The sequence below is a fragment of the Micromys minutus genome (assembly GCF_963924665.1).
Source record: "Micromys minutus genome assembly, chromosome: 3".
Lineage (NCBI taxonomy): Eukaryota > Metazoa > Chordata > Mammalia > Rodentia > Muridae > Micromys > Micromys minutus.
The window spans coordinates 1,924,357-1,946,838 of record NC_137972.1 but is presented as its reverse complement, the minus strand read 5'-3'; the positions used below and the strand labels follow the sequence as shown (position 1 = coordinate 1,946,838).

General features: G+C 43.6%; 1 protein-coding gene across 2 annotated transcripts in view; it reads left to right on the top strand.

The window, feature by feature from the left end:
- CCDC91 (coiled-coil domain containing 91) overlaps positions 1–22,482 on the top strand; it is a 140,723-nt gene that overhangs the window by 45,303 nt on the left and 72,938 nt on the right. The window contains exons 2-5 of one of the 2 annotated variants that reach the window (XM_080914762.1): positions 11,056–11,142; positions 11,837–11,994; positions 13,218–13,421; positions 15,019–15,123. In XM_080914762.1, the coding sequence (XP_080770888.1) occupies positions 11,124–11,142; positions 11,837–11,994; positions 13,218–13,421; positions 15,019–15,123 (486 nt within the window). In that variant the 5' untranslated portion in view covers positions 11,056–11,123. The remainder of the gene's footprint in view (positions 1–11,055; positions 11,143–11,836; positions 11,995–13,217; positions 13,422–15,018; positions 15,124–22,482) is intronic. The other variant, XM_080914761.1, reaches the window with a different exon arrangement.

Here is a 22,482-nt window from a genome sequence, read left to right as displayed (position 1 = left end):
ACACACAAATTTGTTTAAAGTTCTTAAAATGACCTGTCAGTTTGGAGAAAATGCCACTCGAGTCTGACACACGGGCTGGCAAGTACACTGTTCACCTTTTATCATCCAGCATTGTGTGTCAACAAGGGCCTCAGCAGACCCAACCGAAGCCCGCTTCTAACATTCTCTTAAAAATGAGCACACAGTGTCATTTGTTTCTATCTGGAGGAAACTGGTGCTGATAGAATTGTACATTTATTGAGTAAACATTCATCAAACTCACCGGGTGTTCCTGTCCCTAGCCAGTCTTCAAGATTTTTAAACCCTTGGTCTATTGATTGAAATACAGTGTCTTCTTTGATGGGGTGTGTTGATGACACAGGTGTTATTTCTCCCCACCCTGTGTTCTGTAGTGAGGAGGACACTGTGGTGTGAACACACTTCCTGTGTTCTGTAGTGAGGAGGACACTGTGGTGTAAACACACTTTCTGTGTTCTGTGGTGAGGAGTACACCGTGGTGTGGACACAGCTTCTGTCCTCTGGTATATAATGTAATTTTAGTTTTCATGAAAGGGTACATTTTCAGAGTTTGAAAGTACAGAAATTTAGCTGGTCATTTTTATTTGGAAAAGCTGTTTATTTTTCTGCCTGTTAAAAATGTTAGATAAGACTTTTTTTGTAGTGTACCTAAGTAGCACAGTCTACTATAAGCCTTTCTGTGTTGATTGAAGTTTATGTGTAAATGTACATTTTAAATGTCAGTGTGCATCCCTTATGTGTGTTGTTTAATGAAATTTCAGCTTTTTGTTTTATAATTCTCATTATATCATTATGTTTTACTTAAGTGCTAAGGTTTACTGGAAATCCACTTTCAGAGATGCATGTCAGCTTCCTTTATGCTAACTAAAGCTGAGTTTTGCAAACCTGTAACTCATAGTGGTAGCTGTTCTTATTTGGTAAGGATAATTTAATATTTCTGTGTGAGCCCTTACACAGTGAATATTACAATTAATTAGTGGTTTTAAATTGGGAAAGACAGTTTCCAAATACATCTTTGCCTGAGCCCCAAAGCCTCGCCTCTCCTTAGTTCTTGAACAGTCTACACAGCGTGGGCTTTCTGTGGGCAGCAGCCCAGTGCGTGTTTTCTTTAATGATGGCATCAGTTCTTGGTGTGGTTATTGTACCAGGTCGTCCTGTGTTAGGTCAGTGTCTACAGTTAGCAGACACTGAGTGCAGCCCAGTGATGGTGCGGGCTGTATTTCCATCTCTTAGCCAGTCAGGGTTCAAGTTCCCGTCCTCAGAACATCCCATCCAGGGCTTATTACGAGAATGCCTTGGTTTCAGATCTGCTTTATCTGTGTGTGTGTTCTGTGTGACAGGCACAGTCAGTGTCACGCTTAGGTGTGCAGTTAGGCTCACAGCACAGTCTGGCATCCTGCTGCATCTGGTTTCTTGTTCTGCTTTCTCCTCTTCTGGAACGTTCTCTGTTTCTACAAGTGCATTTCGACATTTTTATGGTCAAAGTCTACTCAGTGTTTTCTTTCCATTGAGTCTCCCCATTCCCGCTCCCCCCCATACCCACGTTCCTCCCGTGTCCCCCATGCCTACCTCCTAGCCTCCTTGTGTGCGCAGTCTAGAGGTGGCTCTTCCTGCCTCTTGTTCTTGATCTCCCTGTTAAATTGTGCCCTGTCAGCTGAGTTGCAGTTCACACTGCACATACCCTAGCTCCCTTACTCCATCATCCCTTTCCCCTCCTCATGAAGAACTATCTGAGAGCTAGCTGTCTTGTACCTTTAATACTTTCAAATCCCCCTTTAATTATGGTACTTAAACACTTTAACCTCCCTTTTAGTACAACACCCACCAGGTAGTGGTGAGGAGGCACACGGGAAAGTGGGCCTGCTTAGAAATGGCTCTCTGTAAAGACAGTGGTTCCCATCTGTGTTGTCTGGAAATTGGCAGTCCAGGTCACACTGGAGTAGGTATCGGCAGTTTGATCCTCTTGCAAACACTTTACTTGTACACTGGCAGTCTAGTCCTGTAGAGTCAGGATAGCAAACATGACCTAGCACAAGTCGGCAGGAGGACCTAGAGGCACACCAGGAGTTCCCGGCTGAGCCTCTCTCAGCGAGCGAAGATTGGTGAAGACACAAGACCAACAGGCATTGCACAGCTCTCTCTCTAAGCAAGCAGCTTCCCTCGCTGTCCATCACGTTCTGTTCATGTTCTCACCACACATCATGTGCCATCCACGGGTCTGTCTCAGCCGACATCGCCCTGCTGATAAGCCTGAGTCTGCGGAAGCAGCAAGAAACTACAGCACACACCAGAAGTTTCTTGGTGCTTTTCTTTCAATGGCATTCCCACAAATTCAGCTCAACTCCACAGTGTAAGGTTGACTAATACATGTGTGTCATTAGCAAGGAATCCTCATCATGTGTCCTTTCAGGTGCTTGCTTTATTTCTCCTGTGTCTGCTTCAGCAGAACACTGTGTTTGCACCATCTAAACACCAACCCAACTCACTTTCCAAAGAACCCTTAAGTTTCTACTCCACTGTCTTTTAGAGGGTTTCCTCCTTTTTATATCTATCTGCCATGGCCTTTATGTATCATTTGTCTGTCTGTCTGTCTATATATCTTCTATCTCTATCATTTATTTATTTTTTATTATATGTGCTTGTTTCTATGTCTGTCTGTCTACCTATCACCCATTATCTGTCAGTATGTCTGTCTGTGTATCTCTATTGTTTATTTATTTATTAGTGCTTGTTTCTCTGTGTGCATGCATCATCATGCATGTGGAGGTCAGAGGACGGCTTGTGAGAGTCTGTTCTTTCCTTGTTCCATCAAACTCAGGTCCTCAGACTTAGAGGCATGCTCCTGTACCTACTGAGCCAGTTGAAACCCCCTCCCCCTTTAGCAAATTGCCACACATGGCATCTTGAGAGCTCTCGGGTTTGCATATGAAGTAGTGGGTTCCGGTAAAGAGAAGTTGATTGTTGCTCATAGACTCACAAGAATTCATGAAGCGTCTGGCCTGCAATGGACACACTGGGTAATAATCCAGTCATCCTGTGTGTTTCCTAGTCCCTGGGCGACAGTAGGAACTCCCTGGTTCCAGTTATAGCTGCCAGTCATGTCAGCTCATCCTCCCTCTCAGCTCTTGGAGTGACTGTATGATGGGAAGTATCTCTGCAGCAAACCTCTATTCACTAGAGCAGTGGCTCTCATTACTCCTAATGTAGGTCCCCGTGTTGTGCTGGTCCCCCTCCCCCATGAAATTAATTTTGCTGCTACTTCTTAACTGTAATTTTGCTACTTTTGTGAACTGAAATGTGAATGTTTAATATTTAGGATATCTGGTATGTGACCCCCAAGGTGGGGGGCATGGCACAGGTTGAGAACCACTGTACTAGAAACTTCTACAGTGTCTATACACACACACACACACACACACACACACAAGTACACAATACACAGATGTGTTTGCATGGTCATTCCTCCATCCCGATCTACACCAGGGGTTCTCAACACTCCCAACGTTGTGGCCCTTTAATACAGTTCCTCATGTTGTAATGATCCACAATGATAGCATAATTTTCATTGCTACTTTATAACTATGATTTTGCTACTGTTATGAATTACACTGTAAATATCTATGTACAGGATATCTGATAAGCAACCCCCAAAGGAGTCATGACCCACAGGTCAGTCTAAAATACTATACACTCTACCCTATTCAGACTTTTATTCTTCAGCTTAATTGTGTTTTGGGAGATAGAGGTGAGTGTAGGGATATAAGTTTTTCAAGACAGTAAATCTCCAAGTGCATTTTTTCTAAAGGGATAGTTCAAGAAACTTATGCAGAAAACTGTTACAGAAAAGACAATTGAAAGCACATTTAGAGGATGTCTGTTTAGGAGAAATAGACTGCGTGTTACTGTTATTATTTGGGGAACACCATTATAAATAGATTAAAACCTCTAGCTTCTTTCAGTCCTCATATCCTGAATCCACTCACCATTCCCCTTGGCAGTCAGGCATTCAAAATCAGTCCTTTCTGTAAAGATAGATGTACCTGGTGTTGGACAACTTTTAGTTTCACTTCCCCACATCTTTGTTTAGAGGGAAGATGCTTCTAGTGGTAAAAATAACCTCTGTGAGCAAATTTCATGCAGAACCTGGTATCTGATTGAGCTATAATGTATCTAGTATCTTTTCTGGAGATACACTAATAGTTGTGCAAGTGAATTGCTCCAAGACACTCTTGGGCATGTGACTGACTTCAAAACCCCAGGGCCTCCTGCTTACACACAAAGAGCCTGCCTGATTCTTTCTAAATGAACTGTGTGGCTTGAATAGGGAACAGCTTTAGATTGCTGAAGCTTCTGGAGAGAAACCTTGTTCTTTTGTCAAGTGTCTCTCCGTGCTTCTGAGCAGGTCTTGTAGCAGTTTGGAGGTTGTATTCAGTGCCAAGTAGGAGATAAGAGTTGTAAAGTCCCCATCTCGACTTTTCTCTCTTCACACTGGCCTGCTATTCCCGCTGGCTACTTCTTTCCATTCACTTGAGTACAATATTTAAGTCCAGAGTCTTTATTTTTCCCAGTACAGAGCTTGAACCCTAGGCCTGGGGGTTGCTCACAAACCTTGCCTGCTGACAACCCCAAATTAGGTAATGGAATTTTCCACATATTTTTCCTGATGGCATGAAGTTAGTTTCTCAGGCAGAGCCCTGGGTCCGCAGTGTTGTCTCCCCAGCTCACGCTCTGGCAGCTCCTCTGCTGTGCTCCTTTCTCAGTTGCCTTTCCAGGTCAACTTCTGCCTGATGCTAGTCTCTCACATGGAAGAGAAAGCAAGTAACTAGCATTCACACCTCATTGCTCTCCCTCAGTGGCCATCCCAGGTTGGTTCTCCATGGTTACTTTTCCTCTTCTTCCCCCATCTGCTGTTGCTTCTCCATCTCAGCATTTATTTATTATGACTTTCTTACAGTGAAGCTATGTGGACAGTGTCTAGACTGTGTCTTATTGCAGTATGTGGCAGTGATCTCACCTCACAGTATAGCGAGGGTGTCTGCTCACCTTCAGCCCTCAACTTGACACACTTGGGAACAGGAAACCTCAGCTGGGAAATTCTCTCCATCAGAGCCCCCTGTGGGTATGCGTGTGGAAGGGCCTAGCTCATTATGGGTTGTACCATTTCTGAGTAGGTGGCCTGGGATGATGAATTCTGAGGCAGGGCAAATCAGTGAGCAGCATTCTTCAGTCCTTCGGCTTTGCTTCAGTCCCTGTCTACAGTTCTTGTTTTGAGATCCTGCCTTGGCATCCTGGACTATGGCCTGTAATCCAGGCAAGCCTTTCCTCCCCAGGTTACTTTTGATCATGGGGTTTACCACAGCGACAGAGAAAATCAGGACAGCCATTCAGTCTGGTTAGTTCACCTTTTGCTCTTTACAGTCTGTTTTAGGGTTCAGTGTCCCTATTCCTGCTAATTGATTATATATTTTTTATACTGAGCATGCGAAGTGTTAATGAGGTTCAAATGTTCCCAAAGCCAATGCTGAGAGAAGAGACTCGCATCCTCTCCTCTATTCCCACAGAATTCCCACCTGTCTGCCCAGCAGGCCCATTAGCCTCTGGTTCTTTCTCCTGCCCGAGTCTTCCCCACTTCACAGTTCTAAAATTGTCTTTGGTGGTTTTTTCATCTCATTTACTCCAGCCATACTTTAAAGACTCTTAGGAAGGTTTTGCCCAGTTTTAAGTTTTTAACTTATTAGGAATATTAGGTTTTGTCTGTGGTGTGTTAGCATGTATTTTTTTCTAGCTCTGCAATTGTTGCTGTTTAAAGGCAATAATGTTTGATGGAAAAAAACTTTATCTTTTGTATATTATTTTGTATCTTTTGAAAATTTTTGTATCCTTTGTAATCATCCAGATTTTTTTTTTAATAACTGGACATTAGGATGTTTTTCTTGTATCTGACATCACATCCTCACCCCTGTTTTAGTCTAATTTTTATATGATCTTGTTTTTAAAATATTCAAATCTTCAGTCCTTTAAAGATTTTACTTAGTTCTTTACTTTGTGTGTGCACCACACATGTGTGCAAGTGCCTCCATATTGCCAGAAGAGAGCATTACCTTCCCTGGAGGTAGAGGTGGTTGTGAGCCACATTAGAGGTTGTTAGGAATTGAAGTTGGGTCCTATGGAATCAGCAAGTGCTCTCAACTGCTGAGCCTTCTCTTAAGCCCCTACATACTTTATCTTACAAGAGTTTATCCATAAAAGAGTGTCTTTTCTTTTTCTAAAAGGTTGAAAATCTCATTTTATAATCTCAGTGACTTAATACACCATATCTACTCTGTCCTCATGTGTCATGGTCTCTTCAGTGGGCCCTTCTGATCGCTTTGGCTGCATCAAGTAATGTGCTGGTCATTGAGATTTTCCTGTATTTCAGTGTGGCTTCACACAGGAGTTTTCCACGAAGATGGCAGTGAGGAAGAGAAAGCCCGTCATCCCAGGGGCTATTGGCACGTGTTTTCCATTCATTTTGCCTCATTAAAAAACCTGTAGGTATTGTATGGGGATCACGTTAAGCCTATAATTTAACCAAGGAAGGGTGGGCACCAGGATGGTGTTGAGCTCTTTATGATTCCAGGACTAGTTTTGTCTTGGCCAAAGCGTCCCCTGGTATCTCTGGAGACTTTGTGTTTACCTCCCATTGCTTGCTAAGTTTACAAAGTATCTTCTCGCGCTAGTTCCTCTGTCGGTGAGTTTCCACAGGGTACCCAGCATTTTGACATTGGAACAGGACACTGCTCTACAGGGTCCATGCTTGAGACCTGTGTAGTTGCGTTACTGAAGACATACGTGCGTGTGCATGTGTGTATGTGTACGTGTGTCCTCATGGCATTTAAAGTAAGTTCATGGCTTGTGTTGGGCTGCATATTGCCTGTAAGCCACTGGTTGTTCTTTGTCTTTTGTTTTCTCTACTTTTTACAAATAAATACCATAGATGCAGTTTTTAAAGTTTGTCTTTCTGCTTTATAGAATAAATTGTGGTCTGAGATCCAGAGTAGCAACCTAGGTGGCTTCTTTCTCTTTCCCGTTTGTATGCCATCTTTGAGCTCTTTGGTTTACGTGGTTTGATTTTGCCTTCATTAGACTGACGGGCATGGAGACGGTGAGCATCCTTCATCTTACTCTGTACTGAGAGGAAATGGTTGTGAAGGGTCTTCAGTCTTACCCTGTCCAGAGTGTTGGACACAGTTAGGTTGTCTTCCTCTTTAAGTGTATTTAGTGAAGTGTTAAGGAATTTTCCAATACCGAATCAGCTGACTCTCTGAATAAAATCTTATTTACCGAGATTCCTTAGTATGTTGTTAGATTTTTTTGTTCACTATTATTTGATTACAACTTTTACTTTATTTATAAAGAATCCGTTGTCTATAAGCTTTTAAAAAATACTTCAAAGCACATTCATTTGTGTCTGTATGCTTGTACTTATATATGTATGTGTATGTGTATACATGTTTGTGTATATGTGTATGCATGTATGTGTGATGTGTGTAGCTTTCACTAACCTGCCTTAGCTCTATGAATGGGCAGTGCTACCAGTACCCAACCAGCTTTCTTTGAATCCATGGGTAAAACACACACACACACACACACACACACACACACACACACACACACACACACACGCAGTTGTTCCTTTTCAATTTGCCTTTAGACACAGTTGCTGGGGCCATATCTCCCGCCTGGAAACGTGTGCCCTTAACAATAGTCTTATCTTCGTACCTCCCACCTGCCCTGAACTTTAGAGGCTCAGTCACATGTAGTCCCTCTAAACACCTCTGAACGCCCGCCTGCAGGAGCAGCCTATGTGGCCACTCCATTTTGAGCATTTTGAGACCCCCTGTGCTTAGCTTTTCTCTCTTCCAAGCATGGCAAACTCTCGCTCCTTTATTGGTCTCTCCTCTGAGGACCTGGAAGTCCCCCCTATTCCTTCTGCCTAGCAATTGGCCCATTGGTTTCTTTACTGACAGATTAATAACCTATTGGGGAACATGACCTTCACATCAGAACTGCCCCTACATGTGTGTGTTATGTGTGTGTGCATGTATGTGAGTGTATATGCAGGTATTTTGTATGTGTGTCTGTGTGTGTGTAGGTCAGAGGGGACCTTGGGCAAGTTTGTTCTCTCTGTTGTATCTGTGCTGGGGTTTGAACTCAGGCAGTCAGGCTAGGCAGCAGATGCTCTCCTCTGTGCTACCCTGCAGGCACATTTATTGTCTTTTCAAGTTTAGTTCTGAATTTTGCATTCAAATTAATAAAGTTTTTATTTTAGAGTTGTTGGCGTTGTATAGCTTTTGCTCTTGAGTGAAAAAGCCTTGTGATGTCTTTGGAGACTCAAGTTTTTCTGTGAGGCTATTGCACAGTGGCTTGATTTTCTCCAAAGGAATTCCTCAAGAAACCTGTTTTAAAGTACTAACCAAACCAACTTTACAAACTGTGTTTCTGCAATCACTTGTCATTTTGATGAAAAGTTTAAAGTTACTTAAAAGTCTAAAGGCTTAAAACAAGGGACACTTCCTGTTTCTATGCTATGTTCATTGCTATTTAATTGTATATATTTGTATATTACCCATATTATCAGATTAGCTGCTATTGTGAATCCAAAATTTTAAACATTAGACCAATATGATTAATCATCTTCAATATCTGTATTATTTTTTTGTTTCCAACCCTATGCTAATTTTCTTTTCCATTTTATTAGTTTGATCTGGGAAAGTAGTGTGTGTGTGTGTGTGTGTGTGTGTGTGTGTGTGTCATTGTGTGTGTGTGTATGTGCTCATGTGCATATGTATATGTATGTATACACATCTACATCCTAGTGCATATCACAGTTTGGTGTGTAATATTTTAAGATCAGTATTTCTTAAACACAATGGTATTTTTAACTAAAAGCAGCTAATTGGAATTCCACTGTGATAAGGTGGATGATGAGGCAGGTGGGATGGTCCTGGAAAAGCTTGTTTTCAGTGTCTTGGGAAGATTCCCCCAGCCTGATTCTAGTCACTGCTGTGTTCACTCAGCACACCCTGCATCCCTGCTGTTAAATGTGGCCTTTGCCAGCTTACCTACGCATTCGAATGTAAGCCTGACATGTTTAAAGCGCATGCTATTTCCCTGACTCTTGCTTTTGTAAGAGGACGCTGTGACTCTGAAGAGTTTATGTAATTTGCTGAAAGCTGTAGGGCAGGGAAGTGGCTGCTGTTCATGTTAGACGCCTGGTCTGAGCTCCGGGGTTGGCTTGTGTCTGGTCAGTGGTGCTGTGATGTCATAGAGGCCCTGGACTGTGTGGCAAAGGTTTGCATGTTAGCAGCACAGGGATGAGATATCACTGGCTTGGCAGATCCAGTGTTCAGTTAATGGGAGTGAAACGTGAGGCCAATCTGGGCTGTGTGAACTGATAGTCAGCCATAATGTGCCTGTGGGACATCTAGATGGATCCTTGTGCTAATCAGGTGAGTGTGTGGTGCCAGGTCAGAGAGCACTTGGTGCTCAGGATGGCGACTGGGTTGTTATCGCTTTGTGGGTTTGAAAGTGGTTGGAGAAATGGAAGGCTGAGAGTCTGTACTTGCGGATGTCAGAACAGTGATGACCTCTGCAGGGGACTGGTCCTGATGAGCGTGAGGAAGGTAGAGATGGGCAAAGACTGTTGAGGAAATGTGGTTATGAAGGGGAAGGTGCAGGTGTGGGTGCCTCCTGTCTTCTGTAACCTCCTCTCTGCTTTTGTCCCTGCTTTTTTCCTCTCCTCATCCTTCTGCTTTCTTGCCTGTTATCCTTTCTCCTCTTCTTCATGGGATGCAGTTAAATATTCAGTGTTTGGAGAATTTCACTGAGGAATACAGGGCGTCTTTTTAAAATCATGGCTATTGATGCGAATGACTGAATCCTCAGGCATTGAGGCTGAGCTAGAGTTTGTGTGACTAGCAGATTCTTAGCACAGTCTACCACTGAAGGAAGTCAGGGCAGGAACCTGGGGGCAGCAGACGATGAGGGGCCCTGGAGGAGTGCTGCTTACCGGGTTGTTCTGGCTCACCCCTATGTTTTCTTATGCCACCGGGATCACCACACAGGACTGTGAACCTCAGGCTTGCCCAGAGGCCAACTTGGTGGGGCTATTTTCTCAGCCAAGGTTTTGTCTTCCCAAATGACTACAGTTTGTGTCTAGTTGACATAAAACTAGGCAGTACAAAGGTGGTTCAGATTAGAACGTGTGCTGAAATACCAGCCACAGTGTGCTAACTGCTGACACAGACCTGCTTTGACAGCTTTGTCTGCTTCAGAGAAGACACTGAAGGCCCGACGGCTCGGAGCTTGGTTTTACATTGAGGTGCCAGGGCCAGCCTCTGAGGTGGCTTCCTCCTTGGGCAGGATTTCTGCTCATGTCTTTCAGAGTTCACTAATGTTTGTTATCAGTTAAAATTCAGTATTAGAAATTGAAATATTTTAACATTTTTAGAGAATCCACTTTATCTATAGAGAAGATTTGGAAAAAATATACGGCAAGTCCAAACTTGAATAAAAGTTTTTTCTTTTGTATTTGAGATGAACAAAAATTGAAACGCCTCTTTGTACTTCAGTTAGAAATTCAAAGACACACGTACATACAAATATACACAGAAGTACACAGAGACACCCATACACATACATGCACACATATATGCAAACACATGCACACACACAAAGGCATGCATACATACATATAGAGGCATACATATATGTACACAGATGTACATGCACACAGAGGCAAATATGCCTGTGCACACTTTCTTACATTGAGAATAAGTTTATCCTGCAGCTAAATAATTTCCTTTCTTTTAAGTTAATTTTATCTTGAGAATTCCATGTGTGGTTACTGTATGTATATTATTTTTGCCTCTCATATCCCACGTGTAACATGATAAAATGTTATATAAGGTAATTAAGCAGCTCCTTAAAGTAGCAGTCAGAAGCCTATACATTAGTTCATTAGTATTTACCAGCCTTATACGTGTCTTTCTTCAGGGGAACACGCAGTCTCCATTGTGAGCCATCTTCAGAGTCTGTGGTAGGACCCGTGGACAGAGCTACTGATGCCAATGTGGAATAAAGGTCACTGCAGTTAGGCCACTGTGTGTGTGAATGAGTTCACTATTGCAGATGATTCCTTACATTTCAAAATATTAGATGCATTTGAACTTTTGGAAGCATTTAAAATAAACTAATATAAATGTTTTTCTCATTTGTATTGTGTCTCTTGTCCTTGTCCATCAGCTGCTTCCACACCACCTAGTGTGAGCCTTAATCCCAGTATGACAAGGTTCACTATGGGAATAATAGCAAAATTGTCTCTCAGCATTACTTTTGTGGAAATAATTCAGTAAGTGAAGTTTGACTTTAGCATGAAACCTTTAACCAGATTATTATAAAAGAGGAAATTCCAGGTTCCTATTGCAGTCCCCCCTTTGTTTTGCCACAGTGAATGTTTGGCAGTTGAACTCTGCTAGATTGGAGCGGGGTCACTAGTGAGTGGGTGTGTCTTAAGTTGAACGTCTTTCCTCTGGCAGGAAGTGAACATCTCTATTAGGCTCGGCTAGCTTGTGTGTTAAGATGTTAAAACATGTTTGTCTTCAACTCACTTGGAAACATCATGTATGTGCAGTTCAGAAACACTCCTTTGGATTTCAGACATTAGTCATGAAATCTCGAGTTTCCACCCCACTGCTCTAAGTCTTGCACCCTTTCCTATTCACCTACCCTGTCTCTGTTTTGTCTTCTAACCTTGCCCCCCGTGCTCTGTCCTCAGTATCCGGAGTGCGTCTCTCACCAGCTTCGGAGCTTCTCCTGGACCATGACTGCTCCTCTCCATCCTCTGGCCACCTCCCTTCAGATGCCATTCTTTCCTCAGCAGATGATACACGTGCAGACAGCAGCCTCTTGAGTCAGACCATCTCCAAAGCTCAGGTGAGCATGGGTATGCTTCAGAAGGATGTACAGAGACGACACGTATGCTGATTCAACTCTCGTATGTCTCTGATAATATTTCTGTGAAATGACTACAAGGTTTAAGTACCTTAGTTACAGAAGTGTGCTGTGAGCTTCTCATTCATTAAAACAGACTCATTTCCCAGGCCCAAAGCTTCATTTAGGGTGCCCAGAGGATCCTAGATTCAAAAGAGACAGCTAGGGCTTGAGTTCCGTTCAGCACCTACATCAAGCAGCTCCAGCATCTGTCCCTCCTGCCTCTGCTACCACACACACACACTTGTGCACACATGTGCACACTTCTGCACATAGACAACAAATGAGGGAAGGCAGTGTGTCATTGCTTCTCCTGTTCAAAGGCAAGAAAGCTAAGGCACAGAGGGGATCATCCCATAAGAATGTTGCTGGCAGAGATGGAGCTGGGCTCCACTGGGGAAACTGAGGCACAGTTGGTGCCGTTTCTGTCATCTCAGTGCTTTTTGCAGTAAACAAGTGTGTGTGGTTGTTAAAATGGACTTAGTGTTGTTTTGAAATCTTAGACTTCAAGGAAAATAATAACAAAAATATTTTTTTTCATTTTAAACTTAAGTTCAAAGTTAAATATCAAAATAGTAATACTATTATTAAAAATAGTTTTTTATTGTGTGGGAATACTAACATGTTTTTAGGTATAAGAACATCTTTTAGTTTTAGGGCAAAAGCCCCAAAGACAGCATCGTAATAGTGTCTTCATTCAGATATTTGCAGAGACCTTTGCATGATGTCATCCAGATACCTTGCCACGTGCGATGTTGTGTGACCTGTCAGTTTTGCTAGGAGTTGATAAGTTACATAATTGATCAGTGTGAGATTCTGAGTTGCAATTCTATTGTAAGTGCATCCTCAGTCTGTATTCACTTCAGAGCTGGTGCGTCTCAGATGTGTTTATGTGTAACTGGGCACATTTTCCACAAAGGTTAAGTGTGTTATCAGTCACATAGTAGTGAGCTCTGCAGACAGAAGAGGCTTTTTCTTCAGGATTCAAAGACCAGCTGTTGTCAAAATCTGAAGTCTTTTGTTAATTTACTTAGAGTGGATTAATTTTATTTCTTTACTACAACCTAACCCCAAGTGTATGTAGCTTTTGAAGCTGTTTGCATATTTCCTCAGTGGATCAGTCTAATTCTTCTCTGTCTGGCGTCTGTTCTGTTAACATGGTTTAGACTCAGCAGTCAGCACACACACATCTGAATATCCCTCTCTTCCCACTTGGTGTAACGGATGAGCCGAGACATGGAACACTTGTCCTGGAGGATGAGCCCGAGGGTCCTGGAGTCCACGTGCCCAACTCTCAACTCCGGCAAAAAATATCAAGTCTGGAGACTAAACTCAAAGCCTCTGAAGAAGAAAAGCAGAGAATTAAAAAGGTGTGTGTGTGTGTGTGTGTGTGTGTGTGTGTGTGTGTGTGTGTGTGTCTGCGTGTGTACACGTACATTAGCCTGAGAATGTAGAATTGTATATGCTAGCAATTTGATACATTCCAAAATGGACAGAAAGTCCCCTGGAGTGTAGATTCTGGTCAGTCACACCACACAGGTGGCAGAGGTGTTTTGTTAGAGGCCTTCAGTCGTGGGCAGGGGAGATGGCTCAGAGGGCAGGAGCACTGGCTTTTCTTGCTAGCGTACCCAAGTCTGGTTCCCGCACCCATATGGCAGCTCATAACTGTCTGTAACTCTAGTTCCATGGCCCCTTCTGGCCTCCAGTGTTACTCTTTGCATGAACTGCAATGGATACATTTCGGCACACACATAAGTAAAGAAACTTAACCACATCCATGCATTCAGCATCTAATTGAACCAACCATACATCAGAAGTGCTCAGAGATGCATGTTCTATGTGCTGTAGGGATGTGTTTACAGACTCCCGCCCATTTTCACAAGCAAAACGATTTAATTTAAATCCCTGTCACACATATCTTAAGTGGCTAGAGATAATGTAGTGTGCATGGTAGGACTCGGAGGCTGTATGAAAACAAGACATGTGGGACTTTGGTGTCAGTGGGGCCCAGTATGGACCAAAGTCGAGTGTCCTGTTAAGGGAATCATATGTTTTGATGGGGCTTTTCACTGTTTCCTGCTCCTTTAAGGCTTTCCTTTCTGTTTTATCTTCATCTATTGAAAACAAGCAGTGTTGTACTGCATGTGTGATTTCAGGCTTGGCGTGTAGGGAGTTAGGTGCCCGTGTCCACATTTCAACACACCTTTTCAGGGAAGAGACTGCCATGTGCTCTCAGCTCTCTTCTGTCCTTCCATCTGTCTGTCCATCCAGCTGCCTATTTTCTATCATTTATCATCTGTCAGTTTTCACCTGTTTAATATCCATTAGTGTCTGTTTACTATTCGTATGTCTTTCTTAGTTCATTGGAAGGCCTTAGAGATTGTTTTGTTTCTTACATTGGTTGAGAGGCTCCTGTTCTTTATTCATTGTTTTGTGTTTGTGGTATATATCAATATACATGGTTGTGTGTATGTGAGGACATGCCCCTGCAGGTAGGAGGACGTGCCCATACATGTAGCAGGATGTTTCCCTGCGTGTAGGAGGATATGCCCATGTGTTCTCCCGTGGAGAGTATCTGGAAACTTTTATCTGTCACTCCGCACTCAGTCTACCCTGACCTAGGGAAGACAGAGGCTCCGTGGACAGCCCCTTCTCTGTGTCTCTGCTGGAGTAACACACTTGGCTTTTATGAGGTTTGTGGGGTCAGCACTCAGGCCCTTGTACAGCGAGCACTTGACCCTCCAAGCCACTCCTCCAGCCTATTCCTGTTGATTTAAAATTTTAGTGTTCCATCAATATTCAATATTGGATTGGAAATTAGTTAGCTTTGGCAATGTTACACATGCATAATTTGTAGACATTAAGCCATTTTTTCCCGATTTCCTTCCCTGATAAATATTTTCTGTTAATTGAAAACGTACTTTGTGCTGTGGAACACTAAAGAGCTTGTGTTTGGCTTCCTTGTAGGATGTGGAGTCGCTGATGGAGAAACACAGCGTCCTGGAGAAAGGCTTCCTGAAGGAGAAGGAACAGGATGCTGTGTCCTTTCAAGCCAGATACCGTGAGCTTCAGGTGAGCAACCCCAGAAATGCTCAGTGACATGCCGAGTGAGTATGTCCCTGCCTCGGGGCATTGGGGAAACTGAGTCTGTTTCTGAGGGCAATACTCTAATCTTAGGAAGTCACTGTGGTAAGAGAGGTGTTTAGCTGGGTCATTGTCATCGGTACTGCTCATTGCCGCGTTTGTTCCAGGCTTGCTTGAGCCAAACACCCAGCTTGTTCTCTAGAGCACAGTGTGACAGTCCCTGCTTTTTACACTGAGGTACCTAGTGTGCATTTCTGAATACACCCAGGGCTAAGGAAAGGGGAGCCAGCTTCGTCTTTTGTTAAAATGTCAAGGTGGGGTGGAGGCTGGATTTCTGCAGTGTCCTCAGCAAGAGGAGAACTGTGTGAACTGTCCCAGGTGTGCCAGTGGCAGATGTGTGGACTGAATGCAGAACACTTGTCCAGAGGAATCCCCCAGTGTGTATAGTTTCAAAATGACGTGACCTTTGGAAAACAATATGGAGAAAGAAATCAAAATTCTTACTATTTATCACAAGGAAAATTAAACATATTTTTATTTGGTTTCAGAACTTTTGACTTTTAATTTTCAAGTTTTAAAGGAAACCTGCTGCTGTAAGGTCAGAAAGGGATGCATGCCAGTGAAGGGCTTCAGTGATGCAGGAGAGAGAATCGGCCAATGGGATGCTTGTAAAACTTCGGCTGACTATCTCAGAGGAAGTATTGAGGAGAGGTTTATTTTTGTGACACATTTTCATTGCCGGGTGAGGTGGGAAGTGTGAAAATCCCATGGCATAAGGAGACTTAGAGAGTTGTGAGAGCCAGGGAACAATGGGGACGCCTCCCCTTTCCTTCCCACTGTGGGTCCTAGGGTCTTCCTTCTGAACCTCCTCCAGCAGTGGTGCAGGGAGTCACTAGCATCTCAGAAAGCATGCCATAGTGTTTGGTTCGAAGGCATTTTGACAGACAAAGCCCCACCAAGGGTTCATTTCTAGTGGCTGTCAGCTTTGGTGGCCATGGCCAGCTCAGGGCTCTCCTGGCCTATGCTTGTTTGCTGGGACCATTGCCTGATGGTGACCGATTTCCTGTGAGCATGGAGTGGGCAGTTCTTATTCTTTCTCGGCATTAGACAGTCCAGCTCTTCCTAATTCATCTTTCTACAGAGGAGCTTCCTGCTTACAGGAGCTTGAGTATTTTCTGCTTGAGAGTTAAAAACGAATATTAAAGAGCACACCCAGTTATGGGGGAATAAAGTGTTTCAAAGACTGTATATTTGAAAGGGATTTGTTTGCATTAGGTCACTACCTGTGTTCTTTTCCTGACTCCACAAAACCACGTGAAGCTTCTTTAGGAGTGTGTGTGTGTGGGGGGGGGGGGGGGTGTTCTCAGTATTGCCATGATTTAAACATCTCAGTGTTGGAACCCAGCCTGACTCTGCTCTGTTCACATTGTCTTGAGGTTTTTAGTTAAGAGTGTATTAAATCAGTGGTTTGCTAGCCCTGGGCCTTTTATTTGGTGACTCTTGTCTGGAATTAAGCAGGTCTGAAAATGCAGCACATGTACTGTCTAGCGAGCACTGCAGGAAGTACACTGGAAGCTTAGCCTGAAGTACCCCGTGGTGGACCTGCTTTTAAAGCAAGGCTGTGCTTGGCTGGGTTTTGTGACACTTGACAATGCCTCCAGTCATTTTAGAAGAGGGAAACCTTGGTTGAGTCAGTGCTTCCACCCGACAGTACTGTGGGCAAGCCTGTGGTCTATTGTCTTGACTGACAGTTGATGTGGTTGAGTCCAGTCCACTGTGGGTGGTACCACCCCCTGGGCTGCTGGTTCTGGGTGATATAAGAATGTAGGAGCCACGAGGAACAGGCTAGTAAGCAGCACTGCTCTGTGGATTCTGTTTCCGCTTCTGCCTTGAGTGTCCTTCCACTGATGGCCTTCAGTGATGGACTGTGATGTATAATCAAAAGGAGCTCTTTCCTCCCCAGGCTGCTTTAGGTCACAATGTTTTATCACAGCAATAGAAACCCTACTCAGACTGACATTAGTACCAGAGAGTGGGCCAGTGGGCCATTGCTGAGACGGACCTGTGTTTTGGGCAGAGTTGAGAGACGTTTGCGTTAGAGGAGCCATTACGTGTTGAGAGCCCAGTGGACTGTGTGAGGATGTGGAAGACAATACTGAGAGCAGTGTAGCAGTGGAGGCCTGGCTTGTGAAATCAGTGAAGGTTAAGAGCCCTTAGAATTCTAATGGTGCATCCACAGGTTTGAATTAAGAAGTTCTAAAGTGCTGGGCAGTGGCCGAGTGCACCTTTAATCCCAGCACTCAGGAGGCAGGCAGAGTGAGTTCCAGGACAGCCTAGGCTACAGAGAAACCCTGCCAAAAACAAAACAATACAAAGGACCACTAACTTGCCTTGCTGGGACAATCAGTACTAATCTGCTAAGGCCACAGACTCAGCTGTGATTAAGAAGCGACCCAGCATTGTTAAGGTCAGATCTTCTGGAATTGATTCTTCAGGATCAGTGCACGGAGGCTGTGATCCGTACCGGGCCAAGGGTGTCTGCCAGGTGGTTCTGGCTCTGAAGGCACAGTAGGGATTCTGGGGAGAAGCTGAGACTCTTACAGTACAGGGCAGTTTCCAGAAAGCCTGGGCATGGGGTGCTGTTGGTGGAGGGGTAGCACAAGAGCAGGTGCCCACAGGGAAGTCAGTTCTACAGCTTAAGTTCGTCAAGCACTTTAAAGAGCAAGGTTCCCGTGTGATAAAACGAATGCTCTAGTTGGAGTCTGCCTTATGGCCTCTGCATTCTCGTGTGCTGCTACATGAAGTCTCTGTCAAACAGCCATTTCTACCTTATGTTCTTGTAGGCGTACATTTTTGGTCATTTAACTCTCAGTGCTAGCCACGGGAGCTTTCTGACCCAATAAACCAGGACCTCTGAGGATTGGTGCTGGCCTGTAAAGGCTTGTGCACAAACGTACCTAAAAAATGACAGCATTGTACTCACTGATGGAACTGGAGCTTTGCTTTATACTATGAAAGAACAGAGTTTTCATGCTGACAGCCACCGGGTTTGCTCTGCGGATGCCTGTGTAAAGCATTGTCATCCCTCACCCACAGAAAAGCGGCAGGGTGCTGGCTTTTATACTTGGTAAATCTCTTTAGAAAGTGTTCACGATAGATTATTTTTTGTTATGTTTAGCGACATCGTTGCAAGAGGAAAGCTCAGATTTGTGATGTGGCTAAGCCTTGCTCTCACCCAGTGGTAAAGGAACCTGTTATTTTTGAAAACACCAGTTTACAGTCTCCAGGGATGCCTTTGCTCAGCTTTTCCACTTATCTGAGGCTGGACTCGGACCTCAGCCATTCTAGAACCAAGCCATAGACCTGAGCAGTGAATGAGGAAACAAGTCAGGGACAGAGTCTCATAAAATCCATACACTATCTAGTGGCTACTCCACAGAGACCTTTCTCACAATTACAAAGTTTCACATAAAACACAGAAGATAGGTTTGTTTGTTGTCAGAATAGCGTGGTGAGAAGTCCCACTCAGGCTGGGTATCTGAGAAGGCTTTGGACTAGAGGTAGCTGTTACCCAGGGCGGTGTTAGCATTGTGCTCAGTGGAAGGACTTTGGGTTTCAGACTTCTTGGTTGTGTACACTGTGGCATGGGTATAGCTGAAGAGATACTGCTGCCTCCATCCTGGGTTTAAGTGCTCTGCCCACTCCACCTTCACTGTGAGTGAAGTCCAGAATTAATGTGTGCTGTTGGAACCAGTTGGCCATGTCCAGGACTCAGGCCTAAGATGATGGTGGTAAAGTCCACAGGAGACAGCTGTAGATGGAGTCCAGAGAGCAGCGTCCTTGTAATGGTACCAAGAAGGCCCTCGGCAGAACCTAGCCATGCTGGCCTTTTCTCCTGTACTTCATAAGTATGAGGTCTTAATGCGCGGTGTCTAAGCTGTCCTGTGCTGTTCCATTAGATTGCACAACATTCTAAGAAATGAAGCAGAGTTGGTTTTTAATTTCAGACTTTCTATAGTCCATGTACCCTGTCTGTCCATCTGTGCTAGATTTTGTTGACATCAGTTTTAAATATGATTATATAGACATCGGTTTTAAAGTATGATTAGAACACTAGTTCACAGTATAATGTAACTAAATGAATTTACAATATGGTCAATTTTCCTTTAATCATTTATTTTTATGGGTACTGTGGGACGTTTTTCTGCACCAGCCAGCAGAGGACATGGGTTCCCTGAGACTGGGGTTAGACAGTTATGAGCTGCCATGTGGTTCTGGAAATTGAGTCTGGGTCCTCTAGAAGTGCTACTAACTGCTAAGCTATCCCTTTAGCACCGATTTGGGGATTTTTTTTTTTTTGTGATAAAAGTATTACTAATGTTTATTTTATTCCAAGCCAAAGTATGCTGTTATATAACATCTTTCAAGAAGTACCCTATTTGCTGGTAGCTGTGGATACAGTACAATCGGGAACCAGAGGAACAGAGATCAGTAGGTCTGACCTTGCACCAGATTCTGGCTGGAGTAATGACATTCAGAGAGCAGTGCTCAGTGTCAGAGCAGTCCTCAGGACAACTGAACAGAGGGCTCAGCCTGGCTGTAAGTCTTGAGCAAGGACATCACCCACTTCAGAAGATGTTGACCATTTTCCCTCACTTGTAATTGATGGATCCTTTCCCATCACTGCAGACCTGCCCTCTACCCCTTGTTTAGTCACTCTGTAATGTCCATGTTTGTCCTTTCCCAGTGCACCTGATACCATATCTGGCCTTATTAGTTTCTTTTCTCCTACATTAAGCCTTTTTTTAAATTGTACTTTTCCAAAAATCCTTTTCTAGCAGTGCAGTCTATAAGAATTTTGAATAGTGTAAAAATCCATACATTAGATGAGAGATGCCGTGGTCTCACACCTTATGGGGGACACTCTGGCAGTCAAAGCCTGCTGATTGCTTCCACGATGTCATCCAGGTCCACGAGCTCGTCTACACTGAAGATAGTGTGCCAGGTGGAGAATAGAGATTTGTTCATTTTAAACCTTTTATTACCCCTTCTAATGGTCACTGTTGGTTTCACTTTCTGCATTTCCCATATTTCTTCTTTTTGTTGTTTTGTCATCTCTATCTCAATTGATATTATTTACAAATACTGTTCTATATTAGGGCTGTTCACACTTCTCCAGGCATTGTTAACATAACAGGCAGTGTGAACATAGCAGGCAGTGTGAACATAACAGGCTCTGTGCACATAACAGGCTGTGTGCACATAACAGGCTGTGTGCACATAATAGACTGTGTGTACATAACAGGCTGTGTGCACATAACAGGCTGTGTGCACATAACAGGCTGTGTGCACATAATAGACTGTGTGTACATAACAGGCTGTGTGCACATAACAGGCTGTGTGCACATAACAGGCAGTGTGCACATAACAGGCTGTGTGCACATAACAGACTGTGTGCACATAACAGGCTGTGTGCACATAATAGACTGTGTGTACATAACAGGCTGTGTGCACATAACAGGCTGTGTGCACATAACAGGCAGTGTGCACATAACAGGCTGTGTGCACCACATAACAGGCTGTGTGCACATAACAGGCTGTGTGCACCACTTTTACGTGTTTGTGCATCATGTTACTGCTCTTCCTTCCCATAGTAGATTCAGATGTCCCTTGTTCTGTCCTGTAGTGAGTTCAGTCGTCTGTTGTTCTATCCTGCAGTGGGTGCAGATGTCCCTTGTTCTGTGATGGGTTGTTCACTGTGGTTCTGACTCATCTGCATTTTCTAAAGGCTGAGACAGGCCCAGTTACTTTTCTGTCTCAAGTCTGACTGGCTGCTCGTACAGTGTTTAAATAGTACCATTCCTTGGCTTGCTCCATTTCAGACTCGCCCGTTCCACATCCTAACAGGCTGAGCTCTGCCATCCAGTCTCATTTTCACTAATGTTACCATGTTCATGGGGCAGGGCTCCTGTGTTGGTTCAGTGGATGTCAGTGGAGCCATGTGTCCCTTTTTTGGCTGTTCTTGCCTGTATAGGTTTTGTGTTTTACAGAAATTTATTTGGATTTTGATGAAAATTTTGTTAAATTCTTAGGTTCATAGATAAAAATGATGTGGTGGTTTGAATATGCATGGCCCAAGGAGTGGCACTATTTGCAAGTGTGGCCTTGTTAGAGTAGATATGCCACTGTGGGTATGGACCTGAAGATTCTTGTCCTAGCTGCCTGGAAGCCGTCTTCTCCTGACTGTCTTCAGAGCAAGAGGTGGAACTCTCAGCTCTTCCAGCCCCACATCTGCCTGGACACTGCCATGCTCCTGCCTTGTTGATAATAGGCTGAACCTCTGAGCCTGTACGTCAGCCTCAATTAAATGTTGATTTTATAAGAGTTGCCTTGGTCATGTTGTCTGTTCACAGAGGTAAAACCCCAATTAAGACAGAAGTTATTCCAGGACTTGAGTGTTGCTGTGATAGGCCTGACTATGCTTTTGTTTGGAAGAATATGGATTTGGGGACTTTGGATTTAGAGTGCAATGTTTAAATGGGGCTTAATGGGCCATCCTATTAGGAATATAGAAGCCTTTGTTGCTGAGAGTGATTTGAACTATTCAGACCTGGCCCACCTGAGGCCAAGGTGTGTGTGTGTGTGTGTGACTATAGCACTGACAGGAAATTTCAAAAAAGCCTAACAGAGACTTTATTCTCTGGTTTAGTCTTATGAAAGTGTTTTAATGAAAAGGAGCAAGCTGGGAAAGGAAAAATATAAATATAAAATGTATGGTTCAAATAATAAAGGGGCATGAGGAAGTGCCTGTGTTCAAGGAGAAAAAGAGATTAAGGGAATGGTGATTTTAGTGCAAGATCCTACCCAGCTAAGCTTATTGTTTATGATTGCAGTTGAACAAGGAATACTTTAGACTTTTAATCTGGAAAGAATTACAATCCAGAAATGGGGAGCATACTTATGATCCAGATCTTGAGACTGGAAGACACAGGCTTTTGATCTGGATTTTGAGGAATAGTGACCATAAAACTATTAGGCCTAGCCATGATGGTATACACCTTTAATCCCAGGTGACAAAAACAGCCATATCTCTGAGTTCAAAGCCAGCTGGGGATAGAGCAAATTCTAGATGGGGAAAAAGCAAACTTAAGCAGATCTAGGCATGGGTGGTACAGGCCTTTAAGACAGGGCCATACAGATCTCTGAGTTCAAGATCATCAACAGAGAATTCCAGGACAGATGAGTTTAGGCAGTGAATGAGTTGGAAAACAGAAAGCTGGTGATAACATAATAAAATAAGGGGCCATGTTTCAACCCCAGCAAGCAGCAGAACTTGGCAGCTTTGGC